This window comes from Cyrtonyx montezumae, unplaced genomic scaffold, assembly GCF_038088225.1.
Source record: "Cyrtonyx montezumae isolate F1298 unplaced genomic scaffold, pur_monq_1.0 scaffold_11, whole genome shotgun sequence".
NCBI lineage: Eukaryota > Metazoa > Chordata > Aves > Galliformes > Odontophoridae > Cyrtonyx > Cyrtonyx montezumae.
Genome location: NW_027071837.1, coordinates 1,173,006 through 1,194,081, shown reverse-complemented (window position 1 = coordinate 1,194,081; position 21,076 = coordinate 1,173,006). Strand labels below are relative to the sequence as shown.

The 21,076-nt window shown below is 47.3% G+C and overlaps 2 protein-coding genes across 3 annotated transcripts; one reads left to right on the top strand and one right to left on the bottom strand.

Moving 5' to 3' along the window:
* Window positions 1-1,620: 1,620 nt before the first annotated feature.
* On the bottom strand, window positions 1,621-17,614 carry KIF4A (kinesin family member 4A). Of its 2 annotated transcripts, none has more exons than XM_065729200.1 (29): window positions 17,374-17,614; window positions 16,453-16,643; window positions 16,099-16,191; window positions 15,604-15,770; window positions 15,294-15,388; window positions 14,985-15,104; window positions 14,679-14,854; window positions 14,072-14,133; window positions 13,440-13,575; window positions 12,883-12,941; window positions 12,575-12,680; window positions 11,797-11,862; window positions 11,306-11,491; window positions 10,585-10,688; window positions 10,131-10,275; window positions 9,534-9,644; window positions 8,722-8,805; window positions 8,004-8,117; window positions 7,628-7,783; window positions 7,032-7,126; window positions 6,495-6,624; window positions 5,848-6,018; window positions 5,346-5,453; window positions 5,128-5,205; window positions 4,935-5,036; window positions 4,324-4,482; window positions 3,725-3,844; window positions 2,986-3,108; window positions 1,621-2,378 (listed from the first exon to the last, which is right to left on the bottom strand). In XM_065729200.1, the coding sequence occupies exons 1-29, from the start codon at window positions 17,609-17,611 to the stop codon at window positions 2,196-2,198; spliced, it is 3,678 nt and encodes a 1,225-aa protein (XP_065585272.1). In that variant the 5' UTR covers window positions 17,612-17,614; the 3' UTR covers window positions 1,621-2,195. The 2 variants fall into 2 exon arrangements, with proteins under 2 accessions (XP_065585272.1, XP_065585273.1); XM_065729201.1 differs by having other exon boundaries at window positions 13,440-13,572.
* A 146-nt stretch (window positions 17,615-17,760) lies between these two features.
* PDZD11 (PDZ domain containing 11) lies at window positions 17,761-20,677 on the top strand. Its single transcript, XM_065729199.1, has 6 exons — window positions 17,761-17,879; window positions 17,958-18,041; window positions 18,366-18,422; window positions 18,743-18,841; window positions 18,976-19,036; window positions 19,830-20,677. The coding sequence occupies exons 1-6, from the start codon at window positions 17,793-17,795 to the stop codon at window positions 19,862-19,864; spliced, it is 423 nt and encodes a 140-aa protein (XP_065585271.1). The 5' UTR covers window positions 17,761-17,792; the 3' UTR covers window positions 19,865-20,677.
* Window positions 20,678-21,076: the final 399 nt, after the last annotated feature.

The window sequence follows — 21,076 nt, the reverse complement described above, 5'->3', positions numbered from 1 at the left end:
TCCTGAAGGAGGAGGGAAGGACCTTGGCTTCTTGGTTTTTCCTCCAAAAAAAAAAGCATGTAAATGCATGGCTGAGGTCGTGGACGCTGTTCTCTGTGTGCTGCTGCTGTGGTCTCTTAGTGGTAGGAATGCAGAGGGGGGGAGGGGCCCGTGCTCCATTTACAAAGAGCTCTGCAGCAGCTGCTGCTCCCTCGGGCTCACAGTGCACCATCACCATCCTCACGGCGAGCCAGGAGAGCGGGGAGGTTGTGCTTACGCACTGGTCAGCCACATACACCCCCTCCGGTGTTGAGTACAGAATGAAACGAGCAGTGCTCACGTTCAGCTGCTCCTGATGTGAGCGGGGCCTTTGTTTGCCAGGAGCTGTGTGTGGTTTCCCCCCCTCCCCCCCTCAGTCTCAGTTCGTGTACCAGCAGCGTGGGGGTGCTGCCCCCTCCAGGCTCCGACGCTGTGTGAGTAATATGTGAATGAGTGCTTACTGTTCTGTGTCGCACAGATCCTATGAGGACAGGTGACTGAATCGCACAGAACCAATCGCAGCGTGTGTGTGTGGAGGCCTGCTCACCTCTGGGAACACACGAGTGCATTTCTGTGCTCTGCAGTCTCGGGTACCACTTTCTGTCTGTGCCTTCCGCCTTGTGCCACACGCACACTTCGTTTTATGTGATTTCTGTACCCACGTGTCCTGTCACTGCTCAGTCACACAGTCCACATCACGTGCATACACAGTGGACAACCCCCCCCATTTGTTTGTGTGCCTGCACGCATTCTCAGACCCCCAACCTTTGCTCCATGTGCAGCATTCTCCAACACAGACACACAAAACTAAGTTGTATTCTCTCTCACATACACAGAGACATTCAGACATGCACGGAGGTTTATTCTTGATCTCCCTCTCATGCACAGCCTCCATTTATGAGTGTATGTTCACTATATACACACTGTGCATCACATACAGAACTCCATACATTAAATAGGATTGTAGTACATCCCTAAGTTAGCACACAGAGCACACGCGCTGCATTATACAGAACACCTAACTCTGCTGCAGTCCCTGCTATACACATCAGTCCCCCCCCTCCCTCTCTGTGGGTCCCTGTGCACACTCCCACCCCTCTGTGATCACCGGGATGGATCCCACAGCCCCAGCCCACGCCCACAGCAGCGTGCAGGGGGAGCTCTGCCCTCCCCCCAGCAGGCAGGACAGGTTCTCCCTGCCCACAGACACCAACTGCCCTCAGAGCAAACTTTGATGTTTATGAAGGCATGTCTGTACAGCTCCCGTGCTGAGCGCAGCCACAGCTCCCACTGCGGCAGCCTGAGAATAAAGCTGAGCTGCAGGTCAGGGAAGGCACTGTGCAGACTGGAGCGTGCTGCAGGAGGAAGGCAGCGTCACAGGGCTGGGGCCACACTGTGAGACAGAAGGACAAGAGCAGCGAGCACAGCAACTGCCAGAGGCATCCTGAGCTCAGTTTGAACAAGGGATGCCACAAGGAACCACACAGGGACCACCGTAACCTTAAGACATTCTCAGATTTTTAGTATTTCCTTTATTAAAGCTACAAAAGCCAGTTAAAATCACTACAGCATTCACAAATTAGAAACTTGCTAGCCATCTAAATGAACAAGGATGTGCCAGTGCCCCACCAGGTACAGGAATGCTGGCGTTTCTCAGCTGCTAGCTAGTTTAAGACTACTGACAGTGCCTCCCCACCATCAGGCACCCGTGGGGCTGACGTGGCAGCTGGGAACAGTTCCTCAAATTGTCCTGGAAGACAGTGCCTACATTTCCAGTGCAAATGCAAAGTTCTTTCAAGATCACGGATTAATCTGTACCCAACACGTCCACGGCTCAGGGTGAGGAATGCAGCTGTAATGAGCAAATGGATTGATCACTGCACTCACCCCAGGATTTCTGAAGAGGAAAGTTACTCACCATCATCCAGGCAGAACACATCTACTCCAGTCCCACACATCCAAATATCTGCACAGAGCTGGATACAATCTAGTTCTACTAAGAATTAGGGTTTGATCCCCTTGCTGATGCCAGCAGCTGTCAGCCAGGACAGCCCACACAGCTCTTCTGCAGCAAGAGATTCCAACACTTCATTTTCTTCCTTTTAAAAAAGAAAGTCACCAGCATCCGTGGTGAAAACAAGTGCAGCTCAACCTCATTTTCAGCTGTGGCTCATCAGTCAAATCTCCTCTTTGATTGGGGTACAACCTGAGAAGAAGCTGGTATTGCTACTCAGCATCCTCTTCTTTTTCTTTACAGAGGGCAGCTGGTTCTCCTGGGACTCCTCATCCCTCAGCAGCAGAGAAGCAGCAGTGCTGGGCTTCTTCATGAGCACATCCTGGTCTGTGATATCTTTCAGGACCTATCAGGAAAGCAAAGACAATTTGAGAGTCAGTCACCACCCTGGAGAAGCCAACCTGCTTGCACTGGTTGCCTGATTAGCATCAGAAGTTGCTGAATTTATTTTCTGAGGTGAAAACTCTGAAGAATTGTGTGCAGAGAGTACACGTAAGTAATTCTGTTTACCTGAGGCAAAACCACAGCTGCCAAAGCAGAGCATGTACCGACTTAAGCACAGTTATGTTTGGACACAGAGAGGACTTTGTCCTCACTCCTTGATTCCCAACCTCTTGCTGCTGGAAGGGGCAGTACAGAAACATGAGTCTGTACAGCTGAGTTGAACTCGTTGGCTCTGGCTGCTTTCATGGACAGCTTGAGTGGCAATTAATACAAAAACTTAAGAATTCAGCAGAAAAAATGAAAGACAAGCTGGACTGACAGTTGTAGTCTGTTCAGCTTTCTAGCACACACTAACTTTCCAGTGTTCAACCCCTTCCCCCTCCTGCTCTGTTCAGATTCATCACTGTATGTAACAGGATGTTACATTTAATGAGTCCACACTATGAGGTTTTGGTGCCCTCTCATTTGTTTAGAAGAAAATAGTAATAATAGAGAACTTTGGCCAGTACCTTCATAGTTGGAGGGATATACACGGGCTGAAAGAAGGTCTCCCCTTCAGTCACTTCAGTGAGGTCTTCCAGTTTGAAGGAACCTTCTGAGTCCTTTGTTTGGTCCTCACACATCGTGCCATCCTGAGGGGCAGTGCTCTTCTGAAGCATTTCCACAGTACCCAGCCCCTCCCTTCCCCACCAGCAGCTGAAGAAATGCTGCAGGTCCCTAAGCCATCTTTCCTCCATTTCCAAAGTCAGCCACATTACAGGATGCTAGATGCCCCATCAGCCAACTGGTTTCATGAGACAGTAAATAATTAAGGAATTACTATGCAGGACTCTGCTTCAGGTCTTAAAGATCCAGGAGTAAGGCAAATGTTTCTAACATCAGCTGTTCACAAACCATCCTGATGCCACAATTACTGCTAAAAGCCTTAATTGTCCCTTCTACTCCTTCAGTAAAAGGGCTAAATGAATACGTACACACTTAGAAGGGTTAAGCTGCTGTGCAATCTGAAATGCAAGATTCAAGTTTTGTTTTCCGAGTGAGATTAAAGGAAAAAAGACCACTTCCTTGTGGCCAGGTTTGTGGCTGACTTTGAACTCCACCATGGATTAAACAGTAAATTACAGTAGCATTTACAAAGGCCTCAGAAAAGTTGAGGAACCGTAGGCTGGTACAGAAACTGCTCAGCCATCCCTCCAGCCTCGTTCAACACGCCGAACAGTCTGAGTGTTGGGCACAGGCAGTACTCACTGGATGGGCAGGGTCTCGATTTCTGCACCTGGCTGAGTCACAGCTGCAGCCCGTGGTGCAGCCCACCTTCTGCTTCCTGCAGCCACACTGTCTGTTCCCACATCGGCCCTTGCAGAAGCACTGAGTAAGAGAAGAGCAGAGGGGAGAAAGGGCTTCAGTGTTTTATAGGCTGCATTTCATTGCTACAGTTGCCAACACCTGAAGCAACGTGAAGGACAGTAACCCCAATCTTTCACTATTCCGTTGCTAGCATGGCATCTCAGGGAAAATAATAAGCACTTCTTATCATGGAAAAGAAGAATCTTGGATTCTTTGGTGTTTGACTTCAATTCACCCCAAAGGAATCCAGTTCCAGTTGAACAAGCTAACACACAGGCACTAAGAGGCAAACCTGGGGCTCTGTCTACATGGAAGTGACACAATTTAGCTATTTCATGGCACATTTAAGGAATATTTCTTTGCTAGCCTGGGTACATGAAGCAACAGCAGCCTGCATAGCTCAGACTGCAGACACTGCAGCCTCACTGCATTGCTGTACACGTATGAGATGCTCAGGGATGCATCCCCTATAGATTCCACAGCAATGAGAACGACCTTACCCCTGTTACGTTCTTCTTTGATCCTTTGACTGCTTTAACTGGAACCCACTCTGCATCCTCCTCCTCTTCAGACTCCCCTGAGTCAGAGAACAGCTCCTCCACATCCATTTCTGGGGTTGGTGCACGTGGTTTTGCCACTGTTTGGCGTCGAGTCTTTGGCTGCACACAGAAATCACACGGGTTGAGGTCTCACAACACACCACAGTAGTTTTACTTTCTTTTTTTCTTTTTTGTAAGGCTTCACAATGAAGCCCCACTACCACATCCTCAATCCCCCCAGACAGCCTAGAAGGCTACAGGGTTAGAGACCGACCATCACACTGGCCAGGATTAGAAGTTCAATCTAACAGTCAGCTTAAACTGCTGGAGTCTGTAAAAATACAGCTGACAGATGATCAGAAAAATTAAGTGAGCTGTGTCACAGCCTTGGCAAAATAGCTTTATATCATTGACTCCTCTCAGCACTAAGATTTGGACCCTTTGCAGGGCCATGATTAAATTTGCTACGACAGAAGCTTTGGCTCCAGGGTTCAAAGACTGGAAGTGTTACAGGATTAGCAAGCAGCATACAGCTTTGGACAATATAGAAAGTTGTTATGCAGCAGCTTTACTTTGGGTGGAATGTAATCGAAAGGAGAGTCTGGGGACTCGGGTGACACTTGTTGAATGCGACGGAGCTTCTGTCCACTGGCAACTTGGACAAGCAGCAGTTTCTGTTAAGAAGGACAGAAATTAGCTTTGTATAATACATTAACCCAACAGAGAAGATGCCCTTAAATTACTTATGGCCACACAGATCTCCACCTGTTTAAGAATCTCATTTTCCCGCAGAAGTTCTTGGTTCTTCTCACAGATCTCCCTCATTTTCTTCAGCTCTTCCTCCTATTTGCAAGACAGGATGAAATCAGTTGGCTTACACAGGGTGACATACCCAAATAGGAGTTCGGGAAGAATTTTTGCCTTTGGAACTTCCTTGCAGAGTCAGAGGGGTTCCCCATATCCTCTACATATACGAACAATACCTGAAAGTTGAGCCTCTCTTGCATCTGCTTCTCCTGCTCATTGAGGGAATCTTCCAGTCTTTTCTCTGCTGCTTCTTTCTGCTGAAATTGGCTGAGCAGGTACAGAACCTAAAAGCAAATTCAGAGAAAAGACAAAGAGGTGTGACTTCCTGAAGTGACACCTGCCAGCTCAGCCATCAAAGCCCTACACAATTTCAGAAGGACAGTGCCATTTCCAGTACTGCTCTGTCCTGATCTACTCTGTAAGTTATCACGTGCTCGAGTGCAACATCCTCACCTAGAGCACTGAATGTTATTTTACTCAATAATTTGCAAGAGGCAGAAGATGAACAGGAAGGTTTCTTGGCATTTTGTTACACCTGCCCTGCAAGCACCTAACAGAATTTGATCACCTCGCAACAGATCAGCTTCAGCACGTCCCAGTCACCTTTATCTGTGAGCAGATCTGGGAACCAGAGTTCTAAAACACAGGGGCTCTCAAGGTTCCTAATTTGTGTTTTACCTTTTCCTGGTGTTGTTGCTCCTGCAGCAGAAGCTGATTTTGGAATTCAGCCTCCATTTCTGTTGCATGGTTTCGCTCTTCAATCAGCATCTTCTGCATGTCTGAACAGCTGGCCTTACTCTGCTGAAAGTTGCTCTCCAGCTTGCTTTCCTGGACCTTGGAGGAAACCAGCTGAAAGACAAACGCAGAGTGGTTGTTTGGCTCCACATTTCACAGTGTACTTGGGACAGAAGTAATGCAGCCTGAATGTGAAGCCATTCTGCTTAGCAGCCAACCAACCTAAGAAGTGGACTAGCCCCCTCAGCAACAAAGGCAATAGATGAGAAGTGGAAGTGAAGAACGGGTAACAGGAAGTCTTATTGGCCAGTTTTCATTTCCCTTCCTACAGAACATCAAAGCTCAGTACTTATGGGGGGAAGGAACCCCAAAAACAAATGCTCTCCCATATAACTCCCTTTATTCTCCTCCTTTAGTCTCTGGGTCTCAGGAACTGCAATGTTTCTGTCACTCAGTTGATTTTTCCCCGCTCTTGTGTTAGTCCAATTCTTACTGCCTTCTACTTCCATTGTTCTTTAAGGCCCCACCATCCCAACACTGACACTCAGATTTCAAAAAAGAATGCTCTAAAACAGGAAGACTCAGCTTACCTCCCCAAGGAGATACTTCAAAGCACATTTAGCCTCTAGAATGGTTGCAATATTGTCCCAGCGTTGTTTCACACGATCTCCGTTGTCTGCATCCAAGAGTTTCTGCTGCAGGTCTGCTATTTGGGCACTCCTTTGGAAGGACACACACATTTGGGGTCACAACACAGGAGAGAACACAGGCTAAAAACCTTAGCAGAATTTTAGTCAAATTAGATGGAGTTAATATTTTGACTGCATGGAAATGCAGACTACAGCTGCTCCACACTACACCAGGGACTCTCTCCTTCCCTCCACACCCCACGAGTTTGCCTCAGTCAAAAAAAGTAACTCCTATTACTAGTACTCCTATTTTAATAATCCAGGGACAACACAGGTTCTTTCCATTTTATGATTTCAAACACTGACAATGAAAATATTTAATTGCTTTTCTTTTTCACAAAACAGTTGCAGAGATAAACAAATAAAAAAAAATATATATATATATAAAAAAGAAAGCAGCCTTAGGCTGTGGAAATCAGCTTTATAATACTACCTTACCTGAGCTCCATCTCAGTTTCCAGGCTTTCTATCTGCTTTGATAAAGAAACGTCCATCTCTGATGCCTGAAAATCTGTGATGGAGTAGGTCCGCCTCTAGAGAACCACGGCAAGAGAGAAGAGAGCAATAGTTTTAGCAACACGTGCAAGGCTGAGCTTCCATTTGTAGGCATTTCAGCAAGAAGTAGAAACATTACTGCAAAAGCCTGCCAGCATTTCTTCAAAGCTTAAATCCCTCTACTTCTTAGCAGCAGCAAAATCTTTGATCAGGGCTGTGACCAGCTCCTGCCCACCAGGTTCACTGCTTTCAGTAGCAGGTTAAGTACTTGTTTCCCACCACACAGGAGGACAGTTAAGGTCAGCAACCTGATCTAGCTGTAGATTCCTGGGCATGGCAGTTGGACAAGACAACCTTTAAAGGTCCCTTCTGACTCAAAAGGGTCTACAACATTAAAAATGTTAATCCTTTCTTCCTGAAGGGGAATCACCTCTGTCTGTGTTCCAAAGGAAATGCTCAAGCAGGTGGAAGAGTAAGCTATGGCACCTGCTATCCAGCCATTGGTGCAGGACAGGCAACCTGGCCTTTCCTTTTCTTACCCGGAGCTTTGAGGGCGGGTTTTCCCCAGAGTCCTTTTTCTCCTTGAGCTGAAGGAGCTCCTGTGCCAAGATCTTTCTGTCCTCCAGAAGGTCTGCAAGGTGCCGACGAGCCTCTTCAGTACTAACGAGCACCTCTACTTCATTTGCCAGCCAGCTCTGGAGGAAAAACAGAGCAGTGGTTAACAGCAGTCTCAGCTTCAGGACTGGTTCCTTATCCAAAATGCCTTCACTGCTAAACCATGAAGTTACCTCCCTTAATTGGGATCAATAACTACTTTCCTTCCCGCTTGCTCTGCAGTCATCAACCCCAGCAGCACTTCATGGGTCAGCAGAACCAGGTTTGCTGTTACCCACTGGGGTGCAGCTTGCTACCCACCTTCACTCGTGCAGCAACTCCTTCCATCCCCCGGCTCTGGCTCTCCTTGCGTTTGTCTGCAGCCTCCCTCTGCTTCTGCAGAGCATCCTTCAGGCGTTTGTTAGCAGCTGCAGCCTGCAAGAGTTCACACAAAAGCACAACAGTACTTACACCATTTAACATCTTAATGGCTGAAAACATGGGGGCAGTCACAGTGCAAGCCAGGCTCTGTGAGACAGTGACAAAGTAGGCTAATAAAACTGAAACAACACGACTGGAGCACAGACCATAGAGCCTCAGATGTATTTTCCTTTGCTAAAATTCTTGCTTTAAAGACAACTTCCTTCTAGGCCTGAAGGTAGAAGAAAACAACCAAAAAATGGTCTCATGATTCATTTCTTCTTCTCAGGCATCGTGAAGGAATTCCGACCTGCAATCTAGCATATCCATCAAAGCTCATTTGACACTTTCCAGCTTGTGTATCTACAACAAATTCTCCACAGCGACATGATGCTCAGCAAGGGATAATTCATCCTTCAAGGACTGGATTTAATCAGAATCTGTCAGCCCACAGGATGGAAGCACAGTGTTTTTCCTCCGGGCTGCCCCTCTCTCCCTCCCTATTTTCACGCCTCCAAACCACTTTTTGGATTTTTCTGCACATCCCATGACAATCTCCAGACACTTTGCAGACTGTTAGGAAGCAGTCAGTAGTCCCCAGCAGATACTGGCTCCTTACCTCTTCAGTTTTGCGCCGAAGAACACTGGCCTGCTTCTGAAAGTCTCTCTCAAGCTTCAGGAGCTCATACTGCCTTTTGCGATCCTGCAAAGAAACACAACTGAGATGTAGGGAATTATGCATCATCTTCACAGCACCACAACAGAAGGCCAGTTTCACCTTTTGGAGGAGAACACAAGCACTGCAGAACAACAAATAAAAGTGCTTCGTGGCAGTGATGTCACTGATCATTACAAGCTGAAGTCACGCGCTGCTGCTGAGAACAGCTGGCTGTTGGGCTTAGAGCAGAAGGGCTCCACACTTCCCACCAAAAGGGTTTAGGAGCCCTGAAGGTTATAAGAGACTGCAAATCACAAGCTTAAAGCTTTAAGCACTGCGGGTGAACTTTTTGTGTTAACAACTCCTGTGAGACCAAAAATCGAGCGGTACGTATGTTTGCTCCTTATTACACTTGAACAATACAAACCAGACAGGTTTAACTGACTCACTACTCACCTGCAGACTCAATATTCCTTTGAAAGGTTGAACACTCCCATTTTGTGGCCAAACCCTACAACTTTAAGCACTTAAAAATATTTTTGCCTTTTGCTTCAGAGCTGAACGATGATGACTCTGTTGATAGCTTTAAGTTCTCCAGGCGTAAGCAAGAGAGTCCTTTTACAACTGGTAAAAGGTGGCAACCATATGAACTGGTTTGTTATCTTCAAAGCATTCCCCAGATGTTTTCCCAGATGCTTGAAAATTAAATAAAGCCTTAAGGCATTAATGATTTGTTTCACTCTGAAGAGTTTGGAAGCTTGGTGTTTGCTCACCCGTTCCTTCAGCTGGATCACTTCCTTGTCCTTCTGTTGTTTCCACTGCCTGAATTTCTCAGCATCCTCTTTCATTTGGCGCATCAGCTGCACCCTTTGGTTTTTCATCTCCTAGAAAATACAGAGGGTCAGAGGAATTGCCCAGTATTCCAACCCTGCATAGTTTCAACCTACATTTCCATGGGGTGGGTTGGTAGGCACAGGTACCAGGAGTGGGGGTGGGCAGAGAGTATTATAACATGCAATTCTTGGAGCACATGCCTAAGGATGCTTTCCAAGTGCTAAAGCCCAGGAAGTCATTTGCAAGACATAAAGGGCAAGAAAATGCACATGTGATGTAACATGGAAACCAAAGCAACTTGACTAAGGCAGCAAATTATCAGAATAGGCAGAAGACACTTTGGGCTTCTTCTGTTCCTCCTGGTCACAGTGGTCACCTCCCTATGGCACTGCACCAGCAACAGAGATCACACAGCCAAAATAACTTACTGTAGGACTGGCATCTTCTGTTTTATGAGACTGAGAACACAAGTATTTTCTGCCTGGAAGCCACTTTATCTAAACTAGGCAAGCCTGAGAACTGCTAGAGTTAGTTACCCTGATCTCCTGGTTCAGTTTGGAGACTGTGTGTTCTGTAGATTCTTTCAACTTCAAGAGCTTAGCTTGCTCATTCAGCTTTTTCTTTAGCTCATTAATTTGCCCTTCCAACTCCTGAAGTCTCTTCCGACGCCGTTCACTCAGCCTGTAAAGAAGCCACACTTTAACAACAGACCTCTGATTGCTGTTATTCTCAAACAAGCATTCTCCAAAATATTCTGGCAAGCAGATTTCCCCCCCCCAGAGACTCAGAACTCACTCTGCCAAAGAAAATCTGCAGTGTTTACAAGCACTCACCAGCATGTCACACCACCATGGATAGGAGGTGCAGTACTCTTAATCAAAATAAGAGCTTTGCCATAGAGCTAAAGTAAGACTAAGATGATGAACTTTCTCAGATGCATTAACACAATTTCAGTGCTATGAGCCATGCAGCTTGTGTAGCCACACTTACTTGGCTTGGTTGACATCCTTCTTTGCCATGCTCAGAGCAAGGATCAGCTCCTCCTTTTCTTTTTGCAAATTGCTGACTTCTAATTCCAGATCCCTGACGTTAGACTACAAAGACAGAAGCAGTAAGCCTCCCTGAAACCCCGAGACCCCCTCGTAGAGACAAAGCTTTTAGACAGGACACCCTGGGGAGCCACATCTCTTCCCAGCAGGCTGCAGGACATTCTCTAAAACCAGGACACGTTAAACTGTAGTCAGTGCACAAAGCCTTTGTAACATCAACTATAAGTTATAAATAAACAGAGAAAGATCTTATCACAGCTCATGACAAGGAAAGCCAGATCAGCTAGCTGTGCAATGAAATCTGACAATGGAGTACTGCATTTTAGCTTAGTATGAGATAAAGTAAATCTTGAAGAAGAAAAAAAACAAAAAAAGAAACTTATTTCACATAAAACAGCCAGTGGCTAATAATTTATTTCAGGGAAAAGATCATCTTCTGCTGGACTGCTTGTAGATAATTAGAAATGGTTTCTCCCCACCCTCTGCTAACCTGTAGTTAACATCCTCTCCCATGCCCAAGAGGGCAGTGACCAAAACTTAAGGAAATAAGACTCAACAAAAACTTGCTCACGAAAGAATAGATCTTCAACATACAGTGAATACATTAATAATGAAAACGAACTCCTCTGAGGGCACGTAGGTTTATCTGTGGAGGAATTTACCTGGTACTGGGACTGAATGGGCTCCAACTGACTGCCATTCTGTGTCATTTTTTTTGCAAGTGCCTCTTTCAGAGCCAGGGCTTTATTCAGTTCAACCAGCTCTTTAGACATCTGTGCCTGACGGAGGGCGTGTTGTGTGGTAAAGTCATCTGAGGACCTCTTGGTAACCTGGCCTGTGTCTGCCTCCTGGAGAAGAGACAGCAGTGAGTTGGAATGGCCAACCTAAAGCTCTCTGACAACGTGATTACTTCTGTAGAACACTTCTAATTCATTTTTACATTAAGAAACGTAGATATTCAGAAATGAGAACAGGTTACCGCGCTTGAATTGAGCATATAAGGATGCAGAAAGGCAGCACATATGAAAGTGGACACATTATTCACTATTCAGAATCAGAAAACTACCAAAAAGACAAATAAAAGAGGAGCAGTAGGAGAAAGTCGTGGCCATGGGAAGGTGTGCACTGCAGAATAAGGGCTCCCCTCACTTACACCTGTAGCATCCTGTTCAGAGTTTGCCATCTCTGCAGCAGCTTCCACTGTGGCAGCATTTTCACTCTAAATAAGACAAAAGGCAGAAAAAAAAAAGCATAAAGGTGGAAAATTAAGATGAAGTTAATAGCAGCATCTTGGTCTAGAATGACAAAGTCAGTTACCCTCCTCTGCCCAGAAAGCTATCTCTGGGAAGAGGATGTCATTGACTTCCTTCTTATGGACAGTGAGCAGACTCCTCCCAAGCTGCCTGACAAGGCATTCTGCCCAGCCTCTCCCAGACACTGGCAGCCAGCTCCTCACATGAACAAGGAATCTGGGGCAGAGGGGAGAGGAGGGGAATCGTCTAGTAGGGTAATACAGAGAAGTTCTCAATTAGACAAACATTTGGCAACTTCTATAAAGCAATTCCAGGTTTCTGCAATTAGGGTTGCCCATTAAGCTACTAGATTTCTAACTCAGCTTTTAGTTTTCGGATTGTAAATCCACACTGCTCTCCAAGTCATTAGACTCTCCAATGGAAGCTCTCATATTCCTCCACCTCCAATTTACACAGACACTTGAGCACAAGTGGCCCTTGTGTTGCATCAGAAGCAGGGCATGGCAGCTTGTTTGGAAGAGGACATCAAGAATCATTCAACAGTTTTAATACCTCAGCTCCCCAAGGAAAGTTTCTGCTGAGCAGAATCCACTGCACAGCAGGTTGGCCACGAGGGAATTGGGTTTCTTTAGTAAAGCTGCCCGACACACACACTTCTCTCCTTGAATTCAGTCTTACCTGGAACTGAGCCAGCACTTGCTGCAGATTGCGGATCACCTCGACGTTTTCTTTCAGTTCCTCATCTTCCACAGTCTCCACCAGCTTCTGGAGGTCAAGCTTGCACCTGCAAAGCAGACATGGGAACAGAGCCACAAGTCTTACTTGGCAGGTTCGTGTCCCACACACCAGTAAGTAACAAATTTCCCCAGAGAATGTACAAATGGGTTCTGGATCAACGAATCGATGGCATTCTGTTTATCCCAATCAGAATATTTAATGCTGGAAGACATTTCCTCAGCACGAGAAGGGTGTGGAAACAGACTTACACAGCATGTTGCTGAAGTTGCTCTAGCTTGGCATTCATCTTCTCATTTTCTTGCTCTGTCTAAGAGAAACCAGAATTACACTGAGCTGTAGGACATGCAAGGTAAGAGTAAGAAGCCAGAAGACAGCTAATTGATTTGTAGCAAAAGAGACAGTGCCAGTCTGTGGCAAATCAAGACACCGAGATGTCTTCCACCATTACTTTGTTTGGATCCAATACCTATTCTGGCAGCTGTATACACAGCAATGAATTAATATAAAGAGGAAGGGAAGACAGAGGAGAGAATGAGAGCTCAAAAGCATTTCTGAGACACCGAAGCAACAGAAAAGCTGATAATCTGGTTTCTTTTTTCTCCTGTAGCCTCCAGATCTTTAGGCCTTGACAGACTCCAGAAGACTTTTGCTTCTAAGTACCCAATAGCTCAAGATCTGAGATAAACACGCGAGAACTCTAAAGAGACTGCTGACATGTCATTAGCACAGGAGCTGCTACTGAACAGTCTTCAGCTAAAGGGAAAGTCACACAACTTGAGGCTCTTCTCAGGAAATGGAGCCTTACCAGAATGATCCTTTCCAACATCTGTGCTGTCTGCCCAGCAGCTTCACTCAGCCCTCTGCTCAGCTTCTCATTCTCTTCCATTAGTGACTGGTTCTTCTCCATCAGAGACTGCAGATTCTCTGATGGTGCCATGCTACTGAAATACCAAGGAACAGTTTTGTTTGTGAACGTGACTTCACCAAACGTTTTGTAACAGCACTAAAATTGTCTCCAAATTTCTTAAATAACTTATAGCAAATACAGGTCATAGCAGATGAATAGAAAGACAGGAGGAAGACTAATCTGAATTCAAAGTCTCTGAGGAACACAAGGTACTGAAAGCAGACATTTGCAAGAAAACATCCTTTTAACACGGTAATGTTGCTTAACCAATGCTAAGTCTAAACTGTGTGAACTTGGGTTTTAAAATATACTCGGGAGAAGACACCCACACAGTCCAAACTTGTTTTGCTTTGTGCTTTTACAAACAGCAGAGATGGAGGTTCCTAATACTCAGCAGTGAAAGGGTGAGGAAGAATGGAAGGATGGATGGTGTGAGAAAGACATACAAGATTACAGAGCCTAGTGTCTCTTTATTTCCTGCAACTGACAATGGTCATCATTTACACTGAGCATTAACCTATAAAGCTTACTTGATAGACACTGGGAGGGTCCCTCCATGGGCCTGCAGCAGTAACACCTGTAGCTGTTGTACCTAAAAACACAAACAAACACTGCTTGCAAGTCTCTACTGTAGTAGCTAGAAGGCTGAAGGACTGTAACTAAGAACTCCTGTCTTAATACAAGTCATGTGCTCCACAACTGTACTTTCACTGCTTCCTGAGGGAAGGGATCGTGTCTCTGCAGCATTTGAAGTAATTTGCTTCCCCCACCGATCAGGAGTGCTCAGGACACAGCATGCTAAGTCACCTCAGGCTGTCCTGAGCACAGTGCCAGATCCCTTTGAACCAAAGGGAAGGTCTCACATTTGGCTGAACCAATGCTATTGCATTACATGAGCTTTTTCTTGTAATGGGCAGGCCAGCAAAATGCCAATCACAGTTATCATTTTCCTGTCACAGAGAGCAGCTGCTGTAGAATTGCAAAAAAGCTTTCACATACTTCAGCACTTACACAGCCAAGAGGTGGAGAAATTTTTCCCTACTTTGTGCAGGTGTCCTGCCTCCCTGCTTGCTATTTACTGAGCTGATAACCAAAAAGATGGATGTATTCTTGCCTCAGGAAGGAAACAACCAATACCTGCTGCTTTAGATGATGCAGCTCAGCAGCCTGGGGATCAACATTGACAATTGGCTTGTTCTTTATTTTTCTTGCCCTGTCAGCATAGCGCAGAGTATTCAGAGTTTCTTCCAGATTGGAATCTGCTGGGCTTACACAGGCAATCATGAGAGTGTGGCTGTTACCACCCAGAGAATCTGAGAACAAAAACAGGACGTTATCAGCGCTCTGAGGGAAAGCAAGAAGAACTAGTGAATTCTTTCTTTTGGTACTTTATTATTTAAATGGCATCTGTAGATTTAGGTTTTGTCATTATCTGTTTCTTACCTTGCAGCAGTCTTGTCAACTTTGAGTCTCTGTAGGGGACAAAACCACCCTTTTTATTTTCTTCACCAAGAGCACTAATCACGTTCCCCAGGCAGAGGAGACCTCTGTTAATGTTGATACCTGCACGCAAACAGATGACAGTGAGTGGAGCCACCTCAGTCCTACAAACCAGTCAGTCCCTGCCCTTTTTACAAAGGTACACTCAGAAAACACATGCGTTAAAAACACGAAAGGACCACTTGGCTTTCCCTGCCAAGGACTCCATTTCCAAACTCAAAAGAACCTGAGCAGTGCCCTTTCCCTACAGACCTTCTTTCAGCCTGTCTCCTTCAGCTTTGGTCTTCTTTTGTCTCTCAGATCCAGCAAGATCAACCAGATGTAGCTTGGAGTGAAAACTGCTGTTCCTAGGGCAGAAACACACTACCTTACTTCCTCAAGAAACATAAAACTGGGAAGAAGCAGTGCAGTGGTTGCTACAGTTGAGCTACAGGGCTCAGAAATGTATCTGTTATCAGAGTCAGTTGAAATAAAAGAACTGCCTTAAGAGTAGCTCAACTGAGCTACCAAGAGAATCAAAGTGCTAGTAAGTATAGCTCCTGGCAGCTATGGGATGACTTACTTGTCATTTTTCTTTTTCTGATCAATGCAAATGGTGAAGATAGCATGGGATCGTGAGGACTGGGAATTCATTGCTGTGGAGGCCACGGTTCTGGAATTGTTCCCTTGCTCTAGGCAGGATACAGTATCTCGTGCACAGGCAACATTTCTTTCTGTTAACCCTACGATCTGTTTCCAGAAACAAAACATCATTTATCTTCTCCTTCCTCTTCACCTCTAACTTTCTACATCACAAAAATCATCTCCCAAGTACACGTGCATTCACAAGCTTCACAGCCTCACTTTGAAACAGAGGCTTGGTAGGAACACCCCCAGAGACAGTTTGCATCAGTGATTTAAGTCCTGATACCTCTCATTCATTATATTTCTATGAGCAAGGATAACCCTATTGGCTTTGCACTAATACAGAGTAGGGCTCAAGCAGACTGACAGTGGTTTCACTGCAGCATTTGTCTCCAGTGACACTGCCCCCAGTCTTTGGGGCAGCCCAACAGACCTTTATGCCTTCCTTGGGGTCCTCCCGAATACTGATTTGAGAAGAACGCTCTCTCGATGAACACAGTAGGTCCAGAATATCTTCATTGTAGATCTGAAAGCATCAGAACAGCAGTGGAAAATTAGCAGCTTTTTGAGAAAACAATCTGCATAAAGAACAACGTACAGCTGCATTGAAATCAGGGCTAAATTTGCACGATGGTGCACCCACATTACTTTTAGATAAAGATATTGAGCACTCAGATATCTTTCCTTACAAGACCTCATGGAGCCCAATGTAGACGTGGCCTTGTTAAAAGCCACTTTATCCACAGTTCATACATTTATAACAATTTCAAAATCAAAACAGGCTTACCTCCAAATAGGAGACCTTGAGGACAAACTCCCAGTCCTGCCTCTGCTCTTTCTCCTTGAACAGCAGCTTGATCACACGAGGGATGACCCCCATGCTGGGATCGTGCTCCTGACTGGCAGTGTACGTTCCTCCCATAGAGTATGTTTTTCCAGATCCTGTCTGTCCATAGGCCAACACAGTGGCATTATACCCTGAGGGAACAAACAACCTCCAGATGAGGTGGTTGAGCAGAAGCCAGAAGAAACTTTGACAGGAAAAGCAGCACTCCATGAAAATCATCCTCCCAAAAGAGCACGGTCGCTCACTGCCTGCTTGTACAGCCTTCATACACAGATAGTATTTAAAAACGTGAAGAAGTGAATTCAATAAAAGGCATTGAAAAAAATGCTGTTTCAATTCTTAAAAACAAACAAACAAACAAGTTGCTCTGATGCTTTGCTAGTCAGTTGTAGAAATGCAACGTGTGCTCTGCCATTCTAACTGCACTTCAGCAACAGTTAAGGATACCGAATTCATAGGACACGGGGGGGATGGCTCTACACAAGAAGAGGGGAGATCTACACTGAGTGCTAGAGGGAAATCAGAGGGCGGTGAGGGGCTGCCCTGCTGCAGAGCTGCGGGTGCCCCCTCCCTGAGGCCACAGATGGACCCTGTGCAGCCTGAGCTGGGGGGCACCCAGCCCGCAGTGTGGGGCTGGGGGGAGAGGGGGCTTTAAGATCCCTTCCTGCCCCGTTGTTCTGCGATTCCATCACCCCTGGAACTGCTCTTAGCGGAATCAGGCAGGCTCGTTGAGAACACCGATGAGCTTTATCTTCCAAACCAAACCAAACCAGGCAGTAGCGAGTGGGAGCTGAGGGCAGCGAGTGGGAGCTGAGGGCACCTCCTCCTCCCCCCCCCCAGCCCAGCCCAGCAGCCCCAGACCTTTGAAGATTCCCCGTATGAGCGGAGCAACGGCGGTGTTGAAGACCTCCTCCTGCTCAACCGCCGGGTCGAACACGTAGTCGTAGGTGAAGGCCTTGTCGCTCCCCACGATCACCTGCGGCTCTCCGGGCACGAAGCTCAGGCACATCTGGCAGCCCTCGCTCGTCTCCTTCGGCACCAGCGGGCGGCAGCGCAGGGCCACGCGCACCGGGATCCCTTTCTCCTCCTCCCGCACCATTTCGGACCGCCCGGGAGGATCCGTTCGCTACCGGGGATGGCGGAGCCCCAACCGTCCGCGTTCAAACCGGGCCCGCGCAGCGCTCCGCCAATCACAGAGCGCGACGTCATCACCGTGCGCGGCGCCGCGCGGTGTGGGGTGGGGGCGGGGCCGGGAGGGCGCGGCGCGGGAGGGAGGCGGCATGGAGGGCCGGCTGCCCTACGATGACTTCCCGGTGGTCTTCCTGCCGCCCTACGAGAGCCCGCCCGCGTGGGTGCCCCCGCACGAGGTGAGGGGGATGGGGCTCTGGGGGAGGGGGCTTCAGCTCGGTGGGGAAGCGCCTCAGGGCCGCCGTTTTGTTTTGCAGAGGGTTTACCACCCCGACTACAACAACGAGCTCACGCAGTTCCTGCCCCGCACTGTCGTCCTCAAGAAGCCGCCCGGGGCGCAGGTGAGTGCCGTCGGACCCCGCTCCGGCCCCGTCCGGGTCGCTCTTTACCTCAGTGTGGCCTCTTTCCTTGTTTAATTCACGTGATAAGCAATGACTGCGTGCGGGAGAGCACGTAGAGGGCAGCCCTGGGAGGGTGGAGGGGGCCTAGGGGACCCCTGCTCTGCTGGGAGCACTGTGCGTGGAGAAGGGAGAAAGCTGGAGGGAAGGGCAGCGTCTGGACAGAGGAGCTGGTGGAGGACAGGCACGAGGGACCGACCCTGTGGGCACTGGGGGTGGGATTGCCATAGAAGTGGTGTTTCTTTGCTGACCTGGTTCGTCTTACAGCTGGGCTTCAACATCCGAGGAGGAAAGGCCTCGCAGCTGGGGATCTTCATCTCTAAGGTGCGTTCCTGCTCTCCTTCCTTCCCCTTGTTCTGTCTGTTCCCCTGGGTGTTGTTGAGCCAGCTGGGTGTGCGTGGAGGCTGTCATCTACCTTTATATATGCAACTCCAGACTCAGAGCTGTAATCCGCCACTTTCCAGGTAGTGTGTGTGCAATTCTTACCCCTCCCTAGCCTGCAGGGAACGCTGCAGTCCCTGTTCTCTCCATGGCCCCCCCACCCCATGCAAACACACTGCATAGGCATTTTATAGAAGCTCTGGGACCTGCAGTACTGACCATACAGCGTGTCAGCACTGCTGGATCTGCTCTGCCCTTTGCAGGTGATCGCTGACTCAGATGCACACAGAGCTGGGCTGCAGGAAGGGGACCAGGTGCTGTCTGTGAACGATGTGGATTTCCAGGACATAGAGCACAGCAAGGTGGGTCCTCCCGCTCCCCAGCATGCCCTGTCCTCCCAGGCAGGAATCCAACTCACTTGGGGGCACTGTGTAACTGATGCACCACCATTTCTTCTCCAAAAGTCTGGGCATTGATCAGCTTTTTCTGCTTTCAGGCTGTGGAGATCCTAAAGACAGCCCGTGAGATTACCATGCGTGTGCGTTACTTCCCTTACAGTAAGTGCCTGCTAGTTCCAAATCTGGTCACCTAGCACCATTTCTCCTTGGGCAAAGGACTGCTCTGCATCCCTGATGATCCACCTGAGCTTAGCAGTGATTTCAGACCCATCACAGGTGTTTCCACACAAGATCAGAAAACACTGATCTTTGATTTGGGGATCAGAAAAGCTACCGAGTCAAAACAACAGGGATTAGCTTCAACTGCTCATGCATAGAATCTCGTAGAGCAGGACTTAAAGGAACAGTGCTAAAAGCTGAGGTGGTTTCTCATGGAAGCGTGCAAGAACCTATTTACCTTGAGTAACACAGGAACTAGTTGTGTTGCTAGCAGACCTGTGCTGATGATAGGCAGACACTGCTTGTGTTTTTCATCCATCCCCATAAGGATGTTTAAATATTGCCAAGAGGGGAAAAGAGCTATTGCTATTGGTTTCTGAACCCGTAATGTCCAGAGGTACTCACAGGAAGAAAGGAGGAGTGGGGAGAGGTCAAATGAAGCCAACAGGGATTCTTTATAAAACTGGAAACTGACCCTTAAATGTAAGTATAGAAAAATAAGGAGCAAGGGAAGAGAGGGCTTTAAAACAAGCACTGAAATAACTTCAGACAACTATCTGGGATGCAAATGTGCTATTTTAAAACCAGCTGCTATCTATGAAGGCAGCGAACACTGCACCTATTAATGAAGTATAAGCAGAATTTGTTTTCTTGTAACATCTTGTCTAGTTTCTCCTCACCATCGACAACTGCTCTCCTGCCCTTTCAGCTTTGCCTTCTTTTTCCTGTCCAGATTACCAGAGACAGAAGGAAAGAACTGTTCACTAGTGGGCAGCTGCCTGCTACGTCCCCTCTGGAGGAACTGTCCTGCAAGAAACTCTCCACTACCTTTCCTCAACATCTGGGATGACATGTTAAGTTTCAGTTGTCACTGGAGGCACAGCTACACAGGTACCAGCTCTGCTTCCTGCTTGAAGGAGCACCACAGTTGATTCATCTGAAAGATGGATGGGACTTCAGTCTGTTCTCCTGAGACTGGCTGATGAAACAAGTTGGTGGTGCTGCATGAAAGTGGGTACCAGGGGCAGCTTGTCCAGCCAGACCTACGCTTTTGTCCCACTAGGATATAACTTAAAAGGAATGCACTGTGGTTCTAGATCCAGCCCCTGTTGCTAGGATGTAACGTCAGGAGTGCCTGAGTGCACTTTAGCAGAGCATGGCCTTAGTCCTCTAAGAGATTAACCTGTTCACTTCTCTGGTGATATATGAAGTCCTTTCCTTCTTCACTGTTCTACCTCTGCTCTACACTACTGGGTTTGCTTGGTACTCAGACAGGAGTAAAATCCAGTCAAACTCAATGCACAACTCTAGCTGCACTAGTCTCCCAAGGCATGTGTGTACCTTGTTGCTGCTTAACCACCCCTGCGATACAGGACCAAGATGTTTGGAGCATGTTTCTAAGCTGCAGTAGCACACAGTCAGGTTCTCTCACGCGTGGTGCTTGCATTGTTGAAGTTTCACTTGCTGAACTTGCTTCCTTCACTTGGCACAGCCCCATCCCTTTCAGGTGCTCCCAATCAGAGCTCCCTGCCACTTTGACATAAACTTCTCCCTTTTCCTCTGCCTTGGGGATGTTCTCTCCTGCTGTTGAAATGGTGATATGGTTCTACTGTGAGAAGGGAGACAAAGCCTGCTGTGCCTTGTGCTGGGAGAGCACGGATGAAAACACTACAGTTCATCAGCAAAGCTGGGCACAAATGTAGGATAGTATCATCCTGTAAATGGTATTAGGACAGCCCTTGCTCTGCCTTTCCACGCGGTGTTTTCCACTTACTGTAATAACTGATATAATAAAAGTAGTACAGCAACCAGACTTTGTCTTATTCTCACTCAGGAGGTCTCTGAAGGGTTTGCCTCCACCCTCAGCACTCACCTGAGGAAATGCGTGGCTCCAATTACCTTTGCAGCCTGCAGGAGAAATGCTGGGAGCCCATACCAGGTGCAGCCCTATTATAAGGGCGTTCTTGTGACGGTGATGGG